This window comes from Amphiura filiformis, chromosome 4 (genome assembly GCF_039555335.1).
Source record: "Amphiura filiformis chromosome 4, Afil_fr2py, whole genome shotgun sequence".
Classification (NCBI taxonomy): Eukaryota; Metazoa; Echinodermata; class Ophiuroidea; order Amphilepidida; family Amphiuridae; genus Amphiura; species Amphiura filiformis.
Genome location: NC_092631.1, coordinates 23,013,071 through 23,033,386, shown reverse-complemented (window position 1 = coordinate 23,033,386; position 20,316 = coordinate 23,013,071). Strand labels below are relative to the sequence as shown.

Genomic DNA, 20,316 nt, shown 5'->3' with positions numbered 1-20,316 from the left:
GTAATAACATCCCATTTAGCTACTACTTCCGGTAATATTTTTGTACAATATAATTCTGGAGTTAGTATCAATGTTAATTAGAATTAAATAGAGATTTTTACTATTTGCACAAATAATTTCCTCTATAAAATCGGTATAACTGATTCGCGTCTGTGTTTCTTTTGTAAAAAAAATCAAATGAATCTTTAGCTCACAAGTGTTGTGAGTATGATCATATGATAGTGTGTCGTTCTTCTCTGTGCAACACACTCACAACTCTTTATATTATTAAACGTGTGAAAATATTATTTTGTCCAATTACGAGGAAATGTATGAGATTAATAACACTAGTACAAAGAATTACACAGCTTGAACTTTTCTATACTCTGTCTCAAGTTTTATATTTACATGTGTAACTTTCAAAATTTTCCCCAATTTTCAGCCCTTTTAAAATTTAGTTAAAATTGAATTTAAAATTAAATATAAAGTTGCAGAAAAAAACCGTTAAATTAGGAAACCACTTTAATAAATTTTCATATGACATCTCAGAAGAGTGAATCTTATTTTGTTTCATTTTTTTATTCATTTTTCAATTGTTTCCCCTTCATTGATCACTCCCACTCAAGTTTCATGCTGCCCATTGCTGGACTATTGATCAAAAACTATGAACATCGATTTAGCAGGCGAAACGCATATGGCCCATTCCATGTCAACTCAGGGATGTGCACCTGCAGCACCTCTTCAGAGTTTACACATTTTGATTTTCTGTGTGGTGGTAGATGATTTAATGTACAACTCTATGGAGAAGCAAACCTAACTGATGTGTTAGCTTCATCGAGATTTCAAAGTTAATATCTCTCAGAAATGTTGTCCAAGAATATATCTTCAACATATCTGAAGTTGATGATGGGGCAAATTGTCTGACATTGGTGTTCAGGGGGGGCGATGTGTAAAAAAAATGGTTTTGCGTGGGTAATATCTCAGCTAAATGTATTCTAATATGCTCAATATTGATAAGAGTAATGTCCTACCAAAGGGCTCTGACTGGCAAAAAATGGACAATAAAATTATTTTTACTTTTGGAGTTCTGACCCCCCAAAGTTGGTCCTGGTTGGACGAAGTTGCATTTTGAGGGCCCTATATCTTTTAAAGTAAAGGAGTTACAAGTTTTCTGATAGCAGATTTGAATTCTACACCAAAAAGTACCCCAGGATACATACTTTTCAAAGTTTTAAAGGGTTCCTTTATACATTTATGGACCTCCAACATCGTCTTTCGCGTTGCGACACATTTTTACGCTGACCCCTACTTAAATTTCAAATTGATGCCACGGGAAAACGAAATAGAGTATGAAGCTCAAATTTTCAGGATTTTACTTTCTCATCAATATCTACCACCACACAGAAAAAAAAAAAAATTGAAGAGGTGCTGCGGTGCACATCCCTGGAGTTGACATGGAATGGGCCATATGTATTTTGTGCCGCCCCTACGTTCTATGGTATGTAGGTTTTTTTATTACAGTGTGTGTAGGTCCTATACTTGTGTTTAAATGTATGTTCTCATGCTTCATCTTCATGGAGCATTACAGTAGTGCTCTGTTCAATAAAGTACCGGCGATTAATGCTAATTTCTTGTGTTTTGATCTTTCTTTGTTTGTGTGAGTAGGCCCCGGTGGGGGATGTATCTTGTGCCTCCCACGTTCTATAGTATGTGTTTTTTGCTTATATTATGTAGGCCCTATACTTTTGTTTGCATGTATGTTCTCATACTTCATCTGCATGTACTTTCCAGGTGGTTGTGATTTCTTGCTGTTATAGTTGGCTGTGTTTTTTGTTTTGGTGTGTGATTGTTTTTGTGCTTTTGTATTGTTTGTGTGGGTTTCATTCAAATGCGTCTGGCAGTTAATACTTTTTGTTGCCTTTTGACAACTTTTTATTTTTCTCTGATTTTTATTGCAGCTTGACTGTGGTTTTTAATGGTTGTTCAATGTTTTGAAATCTTGCATTAAAATAAAAAAAATATGCAAATATAAATATGCAGAGACAAAAAAGCATGAAATAGAAATATGTACACGGTGCTTATGGTCTTTCTCCCCTCCCCTTTCCCTCAATTCCTCTCTATTTCTCCCCCACTCACTGACTCCCCCTCTCGTCTTTCTTGTTCTCACATCATGTGGATATACATGTATTATCATTTCAATTAATTGTTTCAAAACTCTTTCAATAAAACTAAAAGCAAAAGTCAAAAATTTCAGAATTGTACATTTTCATGTCTTTATGCGGAATCAGCATGTAAAGTGCATTAAAATGATTATAAACAAGCCTAGTATTGGTTCAGTGGTTTTAAAGATAGCTCTTTTTTTAAGAAAATATCTCAAAACTTTTTAAGTAGAAGCCTATGGCAGTGTATGGCTAGCATGCAAAGCAATATGATGGTGACGCGATAATATTTTGACTAATCTGTGCAAACACAACGTAACAAATTGATGTAAACAAATTGGACACTGGTATAGTAAATTACAACTGTAAAAAATAGCGACCATTTCAGATTTGAACCTGCAACATTCAAGTTTTCATAATGATTTAGTATTTTGATGTGAATTGGTACAATCTATTGTTTTATTTAATTTATTGTCTAAAATTAATTGATCTTCTGCGCGATTCATTTTCTAGCTTCCGTAACTAGAATAGATAGAAGCACAGGCGTGTTTACCATTGTAAACACGCCTGGGGTGTGCGATTGATTTCAATTTCGGGGGGTCGATGGGGTGTACTGCTCGAGCTGCGGAAACATTACCCATTTATAAAGGTAATTATACCAAAATGTGGGACGCATATCTAAGGATTTATGTTAGGCAAAACAAATGTCTTAAAGCTGCCGTGCCCATCAGTTTTACGGTGCGAATTTGTCTCGGAGAAATTGACCAATTTAATTCTTCCTAAATTTATTTTTAAGGAAATAAATAAATAAATAAATAAATAAATAAATAAATAAATAAATAAATAAATAAATATATAAATAAATAAATAAATAAATAAATAAATAAATAAATAAATAAAAGAATGAAAGAATAAATAAATAAATAAATAAATAAATATAAAAATTGGTATAAAATAATATTTTAAAGGCATTTTGGACGGATTGTGTGATACTAATTTCTTCTGTAATCTTTGTTAATAATTTGGCAGAAAAAAACCCATCGACAAAACTAACAATCAGATGACATACCACTACAAATAATTTTAATTTTGAACTAAAAGAATTTCCAGATTTTGTAATCCAATAGTCAAATTGAATTCAAAAGTAGACGAAGAAATTCTTTTATCATAAGCTGTCAAAATCTTTACAAATTTAATTTGAAATTATAATATGAACGTGAATTTAATATTCTAAATACCATTCTGAACCAAGCAGATGCGTATCCTGCCTGCGTCTACCTCTTTTCAAGCCAAGTACCGTAAACATTATCATAGTCTAATCGAATATCATGATTTCTTGACATAATCTTAACAATGACCTTTTATCATGAAAAAGCATTTCCATTCTCAAAATAATCAAGAAGTGAGAGGCAAGATGTTCTAAAATCCATCACATTGCCCCTGGCTAATGTGGCTATGCGACACTGTGAGAAATTGGCGGTAAAATAACCGTGAGTGCTTAACCTTAAGTTTGTTTTTCACCTAAAATATCGTGAAATCACATGTCGGCATATTATGTATTTCAATGATTTAGAATTTACTTTTTATTCAGTTTTGAACAATGTGAACCGCTTGCTTATGATATCACGATGATATGTTTTTAATGAAGAATATCAAATCGTTTGTTATCCTGCAAAAAAGGTAAAACAACGTAAAGCGCACTAATTTGTATATATCGCGTATCAGACGACGTCCGCCTGATACTAACGGGGCAATAAAGAAACATGAGAAATGGCGCAATTCTTGTGGTAAGCGTTTTTGTAGTCACCTCTTTAGACCTTCACATCTCAAGAAAGCAAACATAACAACATTATCCTTTTACAAAGATATACTGCCTATATATTTTGTTTGAACATACATTAGCATTATATTGAACAAAATAATATCTATTGGTGAAATTTTGACAAATTTGGGGAGAAAACCTGCAGTTTGAACAAATAAGTGACAAAATTTAATTAAACTTCCTGCAATCATACTTAAAGTCATAAAATCTATTGTTGCTGGAAAGCTTTTGATGTCAGCAAGCTAAATAGCACAAAGAAAATTTTAATTAATGCATACCACGCAGTCATAAAAACCATTCTAAACAGGGTCACTAGCACAATTTCTTTGAGATTTTGATAAAAACAGCGATGTGTAAAGAACGCGGGCTGTTGTGATCGATAACAGCAGGTGATTACAAGCACGTCCGCAATACGTCAATAAGTATACTCACTAACCGAAGCTTTGTTATTTACAGATTATCTGTATCCCTGTTTACACGTTTCTCATTTTGAGTAGCAAGTCACGTACAACTTCACCATGGTTCAACAAAAGAAGGCGGCTGCCAAGAAGCCAGCAGCTCACCCCACATACCTTGTCATGGTACAAGCAGCCATTGTAGCTCTCAAGGAGAGAGGTGGTTCATCAGCTCAGAAGATCAGGAGCTACATCGCCGCCAACTACAAGGTCGACCCAGCTAAGATGAAGGCTCCTCTTAGGGCCGCCCTTAAGAAAGGAGTTGCTAGCGGCGCCCTCGTACAGGCCTCTGGCAAGGGAGCAAGCGGTAAATTCAAGCTTGGCAAGACGACCGACTCTGCAAAGAAAGCTAAGGCCGCAGAACGCCGCAAGGCTGCCAAGGCCAAGGCTGCAGCAAAGAGAAAGGCGAAGCGTGAGGCTAAGAAGCAGAAGGCTGCTGCAAAGAAGGCTGCTGCTAAGGCCAAGAAGGCAGCAAAGAAGGCCGCGAAGAAGGCAAAGAAGCCCAAGAAGGCAGCAAAGAAGGCAAAGAAGCCAGCCAAGAAGCCAGCAAAGAAAGCAGCCAAGAAGCCAGCAAAGAAGGCAGCAAAGAAGGTAGCAAAGAAGCCAGCAAAGAAGGCAGCAAAGAAGGCGGCACCCAAAAAGAAGTAAACAGCTTACATCAAGCAAACTAAAAGGCTCTTTTAAGGGCCACCCACATTTTCAAGAAAGAGAAAATGAGTTTTGTGTCATTGTATTGCTTTTTAAAATATTGAAAGTTGTTTTGCCTACATCATAGAGTATACATGTTAATATAGCTAAGTAAGTAATTTATTTATTTGTTCTTATCAATTACAATTCATCTCCATTAAGCACTGATCTCGCATGTAACCCATGTCTTTTCTGTTCCTTTGAGTTAATTTGACATTAACAATGGTTAAATATCGAAACTTAACGAATATAATGTCAGGCTACTTTGGCAATAATAAAATGGCGCTAATTTGTCACCAATAGCGCGAAATGTTCTACTAATGTAAACCAATCTATTATTACTCCATTTACCGATATCTTAAATTGATCACAATTATTTAGCCAATATTGATCCCGGCCCAAGGTCTTTTAGTGGGCATCATCGCTCTTATATAGCGGATATTAGGGATTTTTTTCGACCGTTGAAATCGTCACTAAATTTATTTACTAGGTAAACTTAGAAAGATACATTTTATCATAATTACTATAGGCTTTTTTAGAATATTGTGGAATTCAGAATATCCCGAACGCAGATTTATTTATGCACGCCGGAATATTTCGGATGCGGCAATATTCAAATATCCAAAACAAAAAACAAACAAACAAAAAACAAAACAAAAAAATAACGAGGAATGTCCTCCTGATATCAAATAACTTAGATATTTTGAAATTCGCGAATATAATACAAATTTTATGGAAAATTTACATTTTTGACATTTAACAGTCCTCAAAGTAAACATCATGAATCTAATGATACATGTATGTACTTACAGTGTATGTAGCTGGGATGAAAAGCTGACCATCATTATGACAATTTTGACCTTTTGTATTTAATATAATACATGAAGTTTCCCAAAAGACCTAACATTTTTAAGTCTAAATTGTTATGAAATGATGTTTGCCTACACCTAGGGTATTTGCAATTGTAAACATCATCCGAATCAAACACGGAAATTAAAAAAATCGTTTTCGGTTTTTTGTAGATTTGAATGGCGCTTTCAACTCAAAGGGTTATTTGCGCCAGCCAGTACTCACTCCTTGTCATATTTCACCTGGATATATTTGTTCAATCACAAAACGTTTTATGCTTCACCGCATCTTAGTTATACTATCTTCTTGATGCCTCGTTGTATGTCTCTTGCTGTATACTCGTACGGTGAATCCAATTTCATTACCTTGCAGACGTAGTTAAAAACCAAACAGTCTCTTTTCAGAGTCACACCAGGCTGAGTCAGCCGAGTAAGGGTTAGAACGTGGCCAAAACTCATACACGATCCTCCGCCAAGCATGTTCCCCATTGCCCAAGTTAGTGTTACCCATCCGACACGACGTGGAGGTCAGTGAGTTGAGTTGCCCGCGAACAAAATACTATGTCAGCTCTGCGGACCTTGCCGGATATAAAAAAAATCACGAACCTGAGACTTGATTAAAGCCATATTATAACATTTTCATACAAAATAGATTAGCATTTCTTTGCCATAAAATGTTAGTTTTTACTGACAGATATATCCCCTTCTATTTTTGAGCCGAACAACTATGGCAAAGCAAAGAAACTTTGACTTTACTACCAGCGCATATGTCGCCAATACGTACCACTCCTTTGGTCATGTTATGGTACGACCCTTTGTTGTGTAGATCACCGTCCCGCACGCCGTGTACGTACTGTGTGTTATGAACATAGTGTATGCGTTCGACTAATAATTCCATCGTAATAATAAAACGCCGGTTCCATCGTTTTATTCAAAATCTCGGATTTTGACAAAACTACCGCACCTAGAGTCTTGATTTTTGCAGGGTATTAATAAAGTACAATATAATCGTGTAAAAAATGAACTTTAAAAAATTAGTGAGGGCGTCCTCCTCAGCAAATGTTATAATATGGCTTTAAGTACAAAGAAGCGACCCATGGTGGGGCAAAATGTCTGACATTGGTTTTCAGGGGGTCAAAATTTACAAAAAATGTACAATTGGGGTTTTGCATAGGTAATATCTCAGCTAAAAGTATTCTAATAGGCTCAATATTGGATAAGAGTAATGTCCTACCAAAGGGCTCTGACTAGCAAAAAAATGGACAAAAAAATATTTTTACTTTTGGAGTTTTGACCCCCCAAAGTTGGTCCCGGATGGACGAAGTTGCATTTTGAGGGCCCTATATCTTTTAAAGTAAAGGAGTTACAAGTTTTCTGATGCCAGATTTGAATTCTACACAAATAAGTACCCCTTTATACATTTATGGACCTCCAAACATCGTCTTTCGCGTTGCGACACATTTTTTACGCTGACCCCTCTAAATTTCAAATTGATGCCACGGGAAAACGAAATGGAGTATGAAGCTCAAATTTTCGGGATTTTACTTTCTCATCAATATCTACCACCACACAGAAAAAGAAAAAAAATTGAAGAGGTGCTGCGGTGCACATCCCTGGAGTTGACATGGAATGGGCCAAGCGACAAATTTAACTTGGGAACATGGTAACAGTGCTCTGGAAATAGCTAAGCTTATGAGACTTGGATTTACACGTTTCGGATGATGAGTGATAATCTGGTTGTGCGAGGACTCTGATCAGATGAGTAGAATTGCACATAACATTTGTCCTTTGGTTTTTATAGGTAGCTACATAAAATTATACAAATCGCATGGGCTAATAAAACATTATCGAAGTTTGATCAATAAGTCCTTAAGGAGTCGATCTTTTTTGCCTATTCGTTGTTATCGTGGTAGTCGCCCTCTACGATAGACACATTTTCCCTACAACGTCCACAATGAACCCATAAAAGGGGTATATTTTGAACCATATTCATCATTTCTTGAACTGACAAGAAAGCATAATGTCTGGACGTGGTAAAGGAGGAAAAGGACTCGGAAAGGGGGGCGCCAGGCGTCACCGTAAGGTGTTGCGTGATAACATCCAGGGTATCACCAAGCCTGCTATCCGCCGTTTGGCTCGCCGTGGTGGTGTCAAACGCATCTCTGGTCTTATCTACGAAGAGACCCGCGGTGTCTTGAAGGTGTTCCTCGAGAACGTCATCCGTGATGCCGTTACCTACTGCGAGCACGCCAAGAGAAAGACCGTCACAGCAATGGACGTTGTCTACGCTCTGAAACGCCAGGGACGTACTCTGTACGGATTCGGCGGTTAGATTGTTACGTTTAAATAACACAAAAACGGCTCTTTTGAGAGCCACCATAACTTCTAAAAAGAGACCAATTGCCTATTTATGTCAAAACTATGTTGTCCATGTAAAACTGCAGGTAATTTTCAAATTTTACAAATACATTATTCGCACGTATGAATTTATTATTATAGTATCCATGTTAACTAATACAATGTAAAATCTAGGAAAGTACAATAAGGTCTTTAAAATACACAGTTGTTTTTGCTTTGGTTGGTTTTTGTAGCTTTGATAATAATATTATATAATAGATATTCTGTTAATCCACCAAAAGTTTCGCGTCTTTGTGGATAACGAACTGACGAAATAAACACTTCGTCATAGATGTCATTTTCTTAACTACGGGTTTGTGAATTGCATAATTGGAATTAATTTTCGGTAAGATGCACAAAACCAATGAAAAAAGATACTCTATATAAAAAGTTCCTAGTTCGTTAAAATGTGTTTAAACATATCGACAAAGTTTTTTAATGGTATTTTCTTTCATTTTACCAGATCAATTATTAATTGTGCTTTATAACTTTCCCGTTGCCTTTATACCGATATAATTATTGATTCAACTTTATGAATTGATTATGGCTAGCAAATTATGGCAATACAAACTATTGTTTTGGCGGGAACTATTTTTTTTTTTTTTGTGGAAACGAAATTAACATTTATGCATGTCATTTTCTGGTAGATGTTCGTTCCATAACAGTGTAAATAACTTGACTACGGGTCTGTGAATTGCGCAATTTGAATTCATTCATATATTTTCGATAAGATGCACAAAGCCAATGAAGAATGACAATCTTTATATAAAAGTTAATAGTTTATTTAAAAATATGTTCAAACCTATCAAGAAAGATTTCAATGGTATTTTATTCAATTTTGCCAGATTAATAAAAATAATCTGCTTTAGAATTTTTCCTCCATTTGATTCCCTCTTGTCATCTTTATACCAATATCATTATCGATTCAACTACATGAATTGATTACGAATAGCATATTATGGCAATACAAACCAAATGTTTTGGCGGGACCTTTTCTTTTGCAATGATTATAGTTGTTATGGTTATCATATGGTAAGGATAATTAAGTATTTATGATTACAAAAAGTTTACTCTCCAAGCATTTACCAAGTTTAGTTTTATATCAAAATATAATACAAAGTAAAGTTTCCACCGAAACATATTTAATATGCACGGTTGTATTTGCTTTGTTTCGTTTTGGTAGTTTTAATAATCTATATTCTGTTAATCCCACCAAAAGTTCCACTTCTTTGTGAAAACGAAATAAACACTTAATTTACTACGGGTTTGCGAATTGCACAATTGAATTCGTTGATAGATTTTAGGTAAGATGCACAAAGCCAATGAAAATAAAATGACATTCTCTATATAAAAGTTCCTAGTTCATTTTAAAATGTTCAAAACTATCAAGAAAGTTTTTTAATGGTATTTTATTCAATTTTGCCAGATCAATTATTAACATTGTACTTCAAACCTTCTCCCGCGATTCAATTCCTTGATGTCATCTTTATACCAATATCATTATTGATTTAGCTACATCACCTCTATAGTTGATTACGGATAGCAAATTATGGCAATACAAACCAAATGTTTTGGCGGGACCTTTTGTTTTGCAGTGTGTAAGGTTCGTATGTAAGGGCAATTCAAAATTAAATGTTTCGATTTTTTTCTAGCCATTGTATGATTACAAAAATACGACCAACTGCATAAAATCACTCCAACTAAATTTACTTGCTAAGTATTTACCATGTTTACTTTTATATTAAAATATAATTATACAAAGTGAACTGAGTTATCACCGAAACATGTCAATATCTCTTTTTGGAAGATATGGTGGCTCTTAAAAGAGCCTTTGGGTCTGATAGTACACTATTTACTTGGAGGTAGTGTACTTGGTGACAGCCTTGGTGCCTTCGCTGACGGCGTGCTTGGCCAGCTCACCAGGCAACAGAAGACGGACAGCAGTCTGGATCTCACGGCTGCTGATGGTTGCCTTCTTGTTGTAGTTAGCCAAACGGGAAGACTCACCAGCGATGCGCTCGAAGATATCGTTGACAAAGCTGTTCATGATGCTCATGGCCTTGCTGGAGATACCAGTGTCTGGGTGCACCTGCTTGAGCACCTTGTAGATGTAGATGCCGTAGCTTTCCTTTCGGCGTCTACGCCTTTTGCCAGCTACTGAACTACCCTTGGCCTTACCGGCCTTCTTTGCTCCCTTTCCGCTAGTCTTGGCAGGCATGTTGTCGATTAAGTTTCTTCAACACAGAATGATCCGTCCTAGAATAAGCACCGTATTTATATTATTCCGTATGCAAATTAGGGATCCTACAGCTACATGCAACAAGTACATGTAACACAATATTGATTCCAAAAATACAAAATTGATTAATCTATTACCGGGGAAAAAGAGGAAAGAATACAAGGAAAAAATGTTGTTGAAACTCACACAGCTTCAAATGTTTTGACAGTTTTTACAGCTTGTTGGATTTGACCTGGATTTGTGTTTATCTTTTAATAATTATAGACGTTTCTTTAATACTCCATTGAGCTCATACGTCTACCTTAAAATAAATAATTGGTATTCGGCAGTCTTAATTTGCTCTGGTCCCGGGCTCTGGTAAAAATATAACCCTTTCGTGTTTTCATCACATTTTCATTTCCCATTTATACAAGCAAAACGTTGACATTCTGATAAATATTATAAATCGGGTTTTTGTTGTACTTTTTTATAGAAATAAAATATGAATGAGAGTAAAACTCAAGTGAACACTTGCAAATTGAACCCATGGAACCAAATTTATATCAAGAGCGAAGGCTATGGATCTCTACATGATATATAGATTTATATAGTTCATATTGATTTCTAACGGTCATTTTGCACCAGGAAAATAAAATAAAATTATAGCGCCAAAAGTTATTTTTCATGTTGGTTATGACGTACAAAAGTACAAAAGGATCTATGTAGACATTAAGGGAAGTTATATCTGTTTAAAACAAAAACCCTGTTGATATCAACGTTTTTCAAAAAGTATACAAGAGGGGCGTCATTCGTGCATGATAATTTTATGCGGAGAAGGCAAGTTTAATATGAGCATGATCCTGTAAATATTTTGACTAATGCACCTCGGAAAAGCTGCCAAACTAACAAACAATCAACCCACATACAATCCCGCTCATCCACACATCCACACATCCACAACGGACCCTATCTCTCTCCCCCACGCGCATACAATGTTCATTCACTACAAGTCGTATGTCAGAAATACACAATTGATTTATGCGTATGGCCTGTTAAGACAAAAGTCAGTTTAGCCAAAGTAAAATGACTTATTATGACTTTTACCATTAAATTAAGTCCTGGGGTCAAAGAGCATAATGTTAAAAAACTTTTGTTGTACAACTATTACAGCATTTTAGAGTTTATTACTCATCATTATTGTAAATACCGTATACCAAATATAAGTCACAGGACGTTGCTTTAGTACTCTGTTGACCTCCTTCCATGATCAAATAAATAGTAGGATTTAGAAATCTTAGGGTAAAAGATGATGTTCCTGCAAAGATAATTTCCTATATTGTCAAAACTTTTACCAAATGTAATTGACTGATGAAACATAATATTAAATGCATAATATGATATCTGAATACAATAAAACCGGGAATGAAACCAATACCCAGAGCATGTTCGTAATGATTTTGTACACGGTATAGATCTGTGAAGTTTTAATTGATTTATAACGGTCTTTTTGTGCCAGAACATAAAATTATAGCGCGAACAGTTATTGGTATTCCCATAGCAAAGAAACATTACAAAAGAGTAGCACATGTAAGCTACAATAAACACTGTGTAAAATTATGGAAATAGGTAAAACCGAAATGTTAAATCTGCGTTAATCTTCTATGAACATGTTACCTCTATCAAGCCACACAAAAATGTTTTAAATGCGTTATAATTATAAATGATAAAACACTCAAAAATAATTTGACGAATGTGATTGTAAAATATTTTCCAAACATTTTTGCACTAAAATATTTGTCAACCCCTACATTTAAACGGTATCTGTAAAACATTTGGTAGGTGCTGGGCTATTATTCAAAAATAGGAACATCGATTTTGAAGGTAAAACGATGCGCCAAAAAGTATAATAAGCACGAAGCAATGGGCTATTCCAGCTGAAATCCATACACCCCCATATGGGAGACATGACCTTAATCTTCCACACAGGGAGAGTGAATTTTAACTGAATGAATGACTCTATTTGAAATCTACATCCCCTGTGTGGGAGATTAAGGAAAATGGAATAGCTCAATGTTTATTTCCTCTCAATTTTTAATGATACCATTTGAAATTCTGTTCTTATGATATACCATTTTAATGAGAAAATTAACAAAGTTCTTTTACTTTGAAGTTTAACAAAATGTTTATAAAAGTATAAAGAATGGTTATCTTTTAATATTTAAAAAATAACACGATATTTAACCAAACTATTAATGATTCACTTATTTTGCAAAAAGAGAAAAACGGAAAACGTTTAAAGGTTTCGAAACTTTGTTTACCCTGATTAGAATGATACATATTCAAGCCCTTATTATTTGGTTGCTTGTTGCTTTAAAAGATAGTTTTTGTTGAATAAAATTCAAAGCACATTGTCATTTCTCTTTTTGGAATATTTTGGTGGCTCTGAAAAGAGCCGGTTTTTTGATGTCAGATAGACAAGATTTAAGCGCGCTCGCCACGGATGCGACGTGCAAGTTGGATGTCCTTTGGCATGATGGTTACACGCTTAGCGTGGATGGCGCACAAGTTGGTGTCCTCGAAAAGACCGACCAAGTAAGCTTCGCTAGCCTCCTGGAGAGCCATGACGGCAGAGCTCTGGAAGCGGAGCTCAGTCTTGAAGTCCTGGGCGATTTCACGAACCAGACGTTGGAAGGGGAGCTTGCGGATGAGGAGCTCGGTGCTCTTCTGGTAGCGACGGATCTCACGAAGAGCCACGGTACCGGGCCTGTAACGGTGAGGCTTCTTGACGCCACCGGTAGCTGGGGCGGATTTGCGAGCTGCCTTGGTGGCCAGCTGCTTGCGTGGAGCCTTGCCTCCAGTAGATTTGCGTGCGGTTTGCTTGGTACGTGCCATTTTCTTGAATCGTTTTCACGAAATGATTTCAATTCTAAATTAGTTTGCCTTTTATACACTTTGTGAATAAAGGCTCCGGAGTCCGAATATTGCGCAAAAATGAAATCAGCAATGTGATTGGCCAATTAAACCAGCAACCTGATTGGACAACTAGGAAAGATATCTGATTGGTCTACAACGTTGGCGCTTATTGTAAAGATGGATGAGTCGATTGAAAAGTCGATACCAAAAGTTAAATATTTGCTCTGATGGAAATATCACACTTAGGTAAGAATAAATAGAAATATTTGAAACTGTAGACATATGCCTCACAAGAGGAGTTTCTATAGCAATGTGGCCAAATTCCTGTACCTCAGCTTAGTTAAAATTTGCAAAAAAATAAAATATTTCAAAAGGAAGGTTTTCAAACTGGTCTGTTAACATGATTAACTTGAAAACACATTAGCCACATGTTAACCCTTAATTCTCCTACCATGACAAGATATTGACTGCAGGATGAAAGCTTTAATTGATCATGCCGGAGAAAACCAGGCAGTGGTAGGAACATCAAGGTTGTCCGAATTTGCCCATATTGGGTGTAGTAGGGGTGTTTGTTGAAATGTTCTCACTGAAACTTTTCCAGGATTCTGACCCCCCCTTGTTAAGGGTTTATAGCCCTTATTTGTTTTGGTACAATCTACCCCCTTAAAAATGGATTAATTTTTCCTGAATTTAAGCCAATTTTGTATTCTCATTTTTTCTCAAGTGGTTGAAGTTATTTAAGTAAATTAAGTATTTGTAGGAAACATCTACCCCGGGCATTACAGGGAACAATTGACATTCAACCAACCCCTATCATTTGGCTCTAGGGGGTGTCTTAACATACCCCCCTCAAAATGTCTTAAAAAGTTGAATTTTTAGTTGATCAATTCAAATGCAAATATAAAAAATATACATCGAAATTTTGAATTTTTGTTGGTGTCATTAGAGTGACCCAACATGTGGCTGTGGGAAACAAATTAGAATATCTTGGGGCGGTGTTGCTTTTTTTTAGAAAATACAGTGTTTCTATATGGTATTTTTAGCAATATTACAAACTGAAAATATTGTAATATTAATGAAACTTTAATATCATGGATAACTAAAGCAAAATGTTACTAAAATTTAAGTGTTTCTAGATTTTATTCGATCTAAAATGAGAAAAACCTAAAATACGTGGTCAAACACTCAAACAAAAGTAAGAAATAAACAATTATTTGGATTTAAATCATGATCATACAACATTACTTAGCATCAACATATAAATATGAGATATAGACCTAGCAAATGGAAATCTGTTACTTTTTGTTGGACATTGCAAAAAAGACAAGATTCTTGGATTTTACTCTCAATCGTCCATTGATATTTCTGATCCTGATAATCACGATAATATAGAACAACTCATCCCAGCTTACCCAATATTTTATTGAAAAGTATACAATTTTATACCTCAAATATTTCAAGCACAATCTAAGTATTCCAGCCAGAATAGATACTTTGATTAAATCATATACATCAAACATGTTTTACTTCTCAAGTATTTATGATGTCTTGCTGTAATTCCAGTTCAAAGATGCATGCAAAAGCATTCAAAGGTCACTTTATGACTGTGCAAGTTATCTAGGTTATTTCATTCTCAGGAACAAATAACATGTCTGATATCATGATGTTCCAAGAAGTTTGCTTTTTAATAAACAAAATATGGATTGGTACCTTATCGTTTTAATACAACCTGTATATCTCGCATGCAAATGTAGGCCTATGAATTACATTCCAGACAGATGTCCAAAAAATACATTTCTAAACTTTGTCCTCTGCATGACATTTGACCTGACATGTGCAAAATGTTCCCCTGGTCATGAGATTTGTTGTCACTGAGTTTGAGCCCCATACCCCTTACTGGTGTCCAGAAAAAGAAATGATAAGATTTGACCCCAGATAACCTTTGACCTGACCCCTGCAAAGTGTTCCAAAATATTCCCCTAGTCATTAAGTTTGTTGCCACAGAGTTTGAGTCCCGTACCCCTTACAGATGTAAAGAAAATGAATTTCTAAAATTTGACCTCTGCATAACCTTTGACCTGACCCCTGTAAAATGTTCCCCTGGTCATGAGATTTGTTGTCACCGAGTTTGAGCCCCATACCCCTTACGGATGTCGAGATAATGCAATTGTAAGATTTTACCCCCTTAATGACCTTTGACCTCAGTTCTTTGTTCAACTTTTAGACATTAGCTATGCTGATACAGGTATGTACGTGACGTCATTGTGTTATGAAATTTGTGGAAGAAGAGGCATTTTAGTGAAAATCACATTTTGGCCATAATGATCTTTGGATGACCTTTGACCCCGAGTTGGTCATGTAACATTTGTGCCCCCACCCATTCGTCCTTGTGACCACATATGGTTACATTGGCCTAAAGTATAGGCCCTACGGCTACGATGGCTCATTACAAGTTTGGCAGTTGCAGTTCAAGCAGTATAGCATGAAATTGAAGATCATAAAATACCATATCTGCCCCAGTTACTAGCTAGGCCTACTAGAACTACATCCCATGGCTAAGATTCTTGGGCACTTGCAGTATAGTGTTTTCTAGAATAATTATTTGTGAATGTAAACTGTGATCCAATTTGAGTAAGATTTAATCTTTCCCTAGAGAGCCTGAAGATGGCACTCGCTAGAGTTCCGAAATTTCAGCCCTCTGAAAAGGACTTCTATATGGAAAGATTAAATCTTACTCATGTTTACCGACCTAGAGTACCAAGTAATTTCAAATTGTGGTCCAATTTATTTGAAATGATTAACTTACTCCTTTATAAACTCTTGTGATCTATGTTAGTTATCAGCTATTATCACAGTAGCCAACTAATATCATAGTTTCTTACTCACAACATTGAGGACTTTTAGGCATACTTTTTATTAAATATATAAAAACAATATAATGATATAATTAAAACATGCATACACAGTAGGCCTACATTATATTTAATGGACCTACATTTATATTGCAATTTTGTTCATCATGGTTTATCACAAGGTAGTCTTGTATTCAGTATTTCCGTTTTGTATTTTACTCAGATAGCTAAATATGAATTGTTTTGTATTTAGAAACACTTCTGCAGACTTAACATGATTCTGTTTAGAAAAATGTAAAACAATGTCACCATATGAAAACATTTTAAGCATTTTAAGACTAAAAATAGAATTGTCACGTTCAGTTTCCTCCAATTTTTAGACTTACAATATCATTTTCAAGAAATTTATTAGGCGAAAATACTGTCTAGAAACACCGATTTTATGCAAATTTGTTACACCGCCCGAATCTACCATTTATTGTTTGGAGTAGACAAATATAGCCATAAAAATGTTAAAAATTAAAAAAAATCAATATTTAAGATGTATATTTTCATAAAAGGGCTTTAAAAATTACCCTTTTTTACATTTTTTAAAATGCTAAAGAGGGTAACATTGATGACCCCCTCCTGAAAACCCAAGACCCCAATCATTGCAATTTTAAGTTCTATATTACAAATAAACTATGCTCTTGACAAATATTTCAAAATAAAATCCAATCGAGAAGTTGCTGATAGAAAAAGAACTTCATAAACTTTGCCAATTTTCAACTGTTTTCACAGCAATTTTCCTGTGTCAAAAGCCCCAAATTAGGGGGTGCCCATATCTCCCTACCCAGGGGGGGTCAGGTGGGTCTAGTCTGGCATGTGAAAATATGTCATCCAGTACATCAATCTTACAAAGTATGAACCGATTTGGCCAACCTTCATGTTCCCAGATTTTGTCATATTGCCTGCATTTCTCTGGCATGGACAATTAATTCGTTCATGTATTAAACAAGACCCCTATAAGATTTCTAAATTGGTTCTAAATTCAAAAGACGTACACATAAAGAATTAAGTCTGCATTAAAATCTAATTTTGGAAATAGGTCTACGTAACGAAAACATTCGTTTGTTGTAAATTTTAATACTAGATGTATTCATTCGTACCAATCCCATCATTTTCGGAAATATGGACCAAAATGTCCACAAAAAAAAACGCTTACCAATTTCGATTGATAATATTAATTCATTTACTTGGTTAGATACCAGTCAATTATACTACATGTTTTGATCAATGTCATTCCCTGATTGGTCAAAATAAGGATACTAAATTCCATGTGAGACATTAGCAGGATCGTACCAAAATGTATAAAAGAATTGTTATTATTTCTTTGGTTATTCATTTTGTATCGATATAGTATTATTTTAGTATAATTTAAACTTCTGCTTACGCTGCTTCTTCGTAGACGTGTCAAGATAAACATTGCCAAAAATTATTTTAAAAAAATGAAAGTAGTTTGCCAAATGTGTAGTCATTTTACTTTATCGATACGTCAATATGTTACGAGTATGCACCAGTCAATACTAAATCTACGTTTTGATCAATGTCACTCGCTGATTGGCCGATGTACAGAGAATTAATCCCTTGTGAAACTTCGGTAGGATCCCACTAAAACACATATAAAGGACTTGTAAATTTTCTAATGTTATTCATTTTGTATCGACACTGAACAAAATACAATTCATCATGTCTGGACGTGGTAAAGGAGGAAAGTCAAAGAGCAAGGCTAAGAGCCGCTCATCCCGGGCAGGACTTCAGTTCCCCGTTGGCCGTGTGCACCGCTTCTTGAGAAAGGGCAACTATGCCAACCGTGTTGGTGCTGGTGCTCCAGTCTACTTTTCAGAGCCACCAAATACTCCAAAAAGAGAATATGACAATGTGCTTTTTATTTAACAAAATGTATCTTTTAAAGCAATAAGCAACCAAATAATAAGGGTTTAAATTTGTATCATTCTAATCAGGGTAAACAAAGTTTCGAAAGCGTCAATATAAGTAAATCATTAATAGTTTTGTTAAATATTGTTAAGATAACCATTCATTATACTTTTATAAACATTTTGTTAAACTCTATTTTAGGAGAAATTGTCAAAGAAGCTGCCCTACAATTGTGATAAAAAAAGAACACGTGTAAAGGAAAATAGCCTTGAACAAATTCAAAGTAAAAGAACTGTTAATATTCTCATTAAAATGGTGTATAACAAAAGAATTTTTCAAATAAACATTGAGCTATTCCATTTTCCTTAATCTCCCACACAGGGGATGTAGATTTCAAATAGAGTTACCCATTCAGGTAACTCCAATTAAAAATTCTGTGTGGAAGATTAAGGACATGACTTCCATAGGGGGTGTGCGGATTTTAACTGGAATAGCGCTTTGATTCCTGCTTGTTATATAATTTTGGCGCTACGTTTCGCCTTCGACTTCTAAATCGATGTTCGTATTTGTGATCAATATTCCAGCAAACACCAAATGTTTTACAGAAACCGTTTAAATATAAAGGGTGTAAAATGTTTGATAACATTCACAAATATTTTTGAAAACTTGCTGCACAACATTCTAACATAATGTTTTCTGAGTGTTGACAAATATTTTGCAAGCATGTTTGCCAAAAATATTTTTATTTGTTTGTTTTTTTCACAGGACTAGGAATAATATGATTTTAATTTCGCCAAATTGACTTTCGTCTATAGGCCTTATGCTAATCAATTGTGTATTTATGGAATCAAATAAGAATTGCAGTCAATAAGATTATTTTGTGTATTGAGGTGGAGATTGGGGTATGTGTACATGGGGTGGGCGGTATTGAGTGTGGGTATTATGTGAGTTGCTTGTGTAGTTTGTTTTGAAAGTTTTCCCAAGGTGCGTCCATCAATCATTTACATTTTCATTTTAAGAGTTTATTGCACTACAAATGGTGTAGCATGCTTCAGGAATGCTTAGATTAGTATACGCATATTAAACTTGTGTTCTTCCGTGTACAAGAATTATATACATAATGACATTATCTTTCACGAAAGGCATTCCTTTTTGTATTGCAAAAACGTTGATATCAATTAGGGCTTTTGTTTTAAAGCGATATATCTTCACTTATAAATGTCTGCACAAACACCTCTGTACATGCGTCAATAACTTTTGGCGCTATAATTTCATTTTATTTTCCTGTGCAAAATGACCGTTAGAAATCAATATGAACTTTATAAATCTATATGACTTAGAGACTCATAGCCTTTGCTCCGTGCATGGAGTTTTACTATCATTCATATTTCATTTCCATAAATTAGTACAACTAAAGACATCAAAAATAATTTGATACAAAAATATACAAACACGTTATGGAGTAAAAGGCTGGAAGACCAAGATGGTATAAGATTGAGCAATTCCCTCAGTAAAAATCAAACCAAGTTATCAAAATTTACTTTACATAATATATATATATCACTGTTTATCACATGTCAAAGTTTTGCTTGTGATGAGAAATGAAAATGTGAAGAAAGTACGAAGGGATATATTTTTACCAGAGCCAGGAACCAGAGCAAATTAAAACTGCCGAATTCCAATTATTTATTTTGAGGTAGACGTATGAACACAACGGAGTATTAAAGAAACGGCTGTAATTATCTAAAGATAAATACAAATCCAGATCAAACCCAAAAAGCTCTAAAACCTATGAAACAATTTGAAGCTATTTGAGTTTCAACAATATTTTTTCATGTTTTATTTGCTCTTTCCCACCGGCAATATATTAAATATTTTAAGATTCATAACCAGTCATTTTACTTTCTCTAGTTGGCTTTTTCGATATGCAAATCAATTTTGTATTTCTGGATCAATAGTGTGTTACATGTACTTGTAGCTGTAGGATCCCTAATTTGCATACGAAATAATATAAATACAGTGCTTATTTTAGGACGGGTCATTCTTTGTTGAAGAACTTAATCGACAAC

The 20,316-nt window shown here is 34.9% G+C and overlaps 4 protein-coding genes across 4 annotated transcripts; 2 read left to right on the top strand and 2 right to left on the bottom strand.

Moving 5' to 3' along the window:
* Window positions 1–4,428: 4,428 nt before the first annotated feature.
* Window positions 4,429–5,077, top strand: LOC140149734 (histone H1-beta, late embryonic-like). The gene has a single exon (XM_072171793.1). The coding sequence runs from the start codon at window positions 4,479–4,481 to the stop codon at window positions 5,061–5,063; it is 585 nt and encodes a 194-aa protein (XP_072027894.1). The 5' UTR covers window positions 4,429–4,478; the 3' UTR covers window positions 5,064–5,077.
* Window positions 5,078–7,970: 2,893 nt separating this feature from the next.
* On the top strand, window positions 7,971–8,282 carry LOC140149732 (histone H4-like). The gene has a single exon (XM_072171791.1). It carries the CDS (start codon window positions 7,971–7,973, stop codon window positions 8,280–8,282), a length of 312 nt encoding a protein of 103 aa, XP_072027892.1.
* A 1,917-nt stretch (window positions 8,283–10,199) lies between these two features.
* Window positions 10,200–10,565, bottom strand: LOC140149733 (late histone H2B.2.1-like). Its single transcript, XM_072171792.1, has one exon. It carries the CDS (start codon window positions 10,563–10,565, stop codon window positions 10,200–10,202), a length of 366 nt encoding a protein of 121 aa, XP_072027893.1.
* A 2,481-nt stretch (window positions 10,566–13,046) lies between these two features.
* LOC140149731 (histone H3, embryonic) lies at window positions 13,047–13,460 on the bottom strand. The gene has a single exon (XM_072171789.1). It carries the CDS (start codon window positions 13,455–13,457, stop codon window positions 13,047–13,049), a length of 411 nt encoding a protein of 136 aa, XP_072027890.1. The 5' UTR covers window positions 13,458–13,460.
* Between the last annotated feature and the right edge of the window lie 6,856 nt (window positions 13,461–20,316).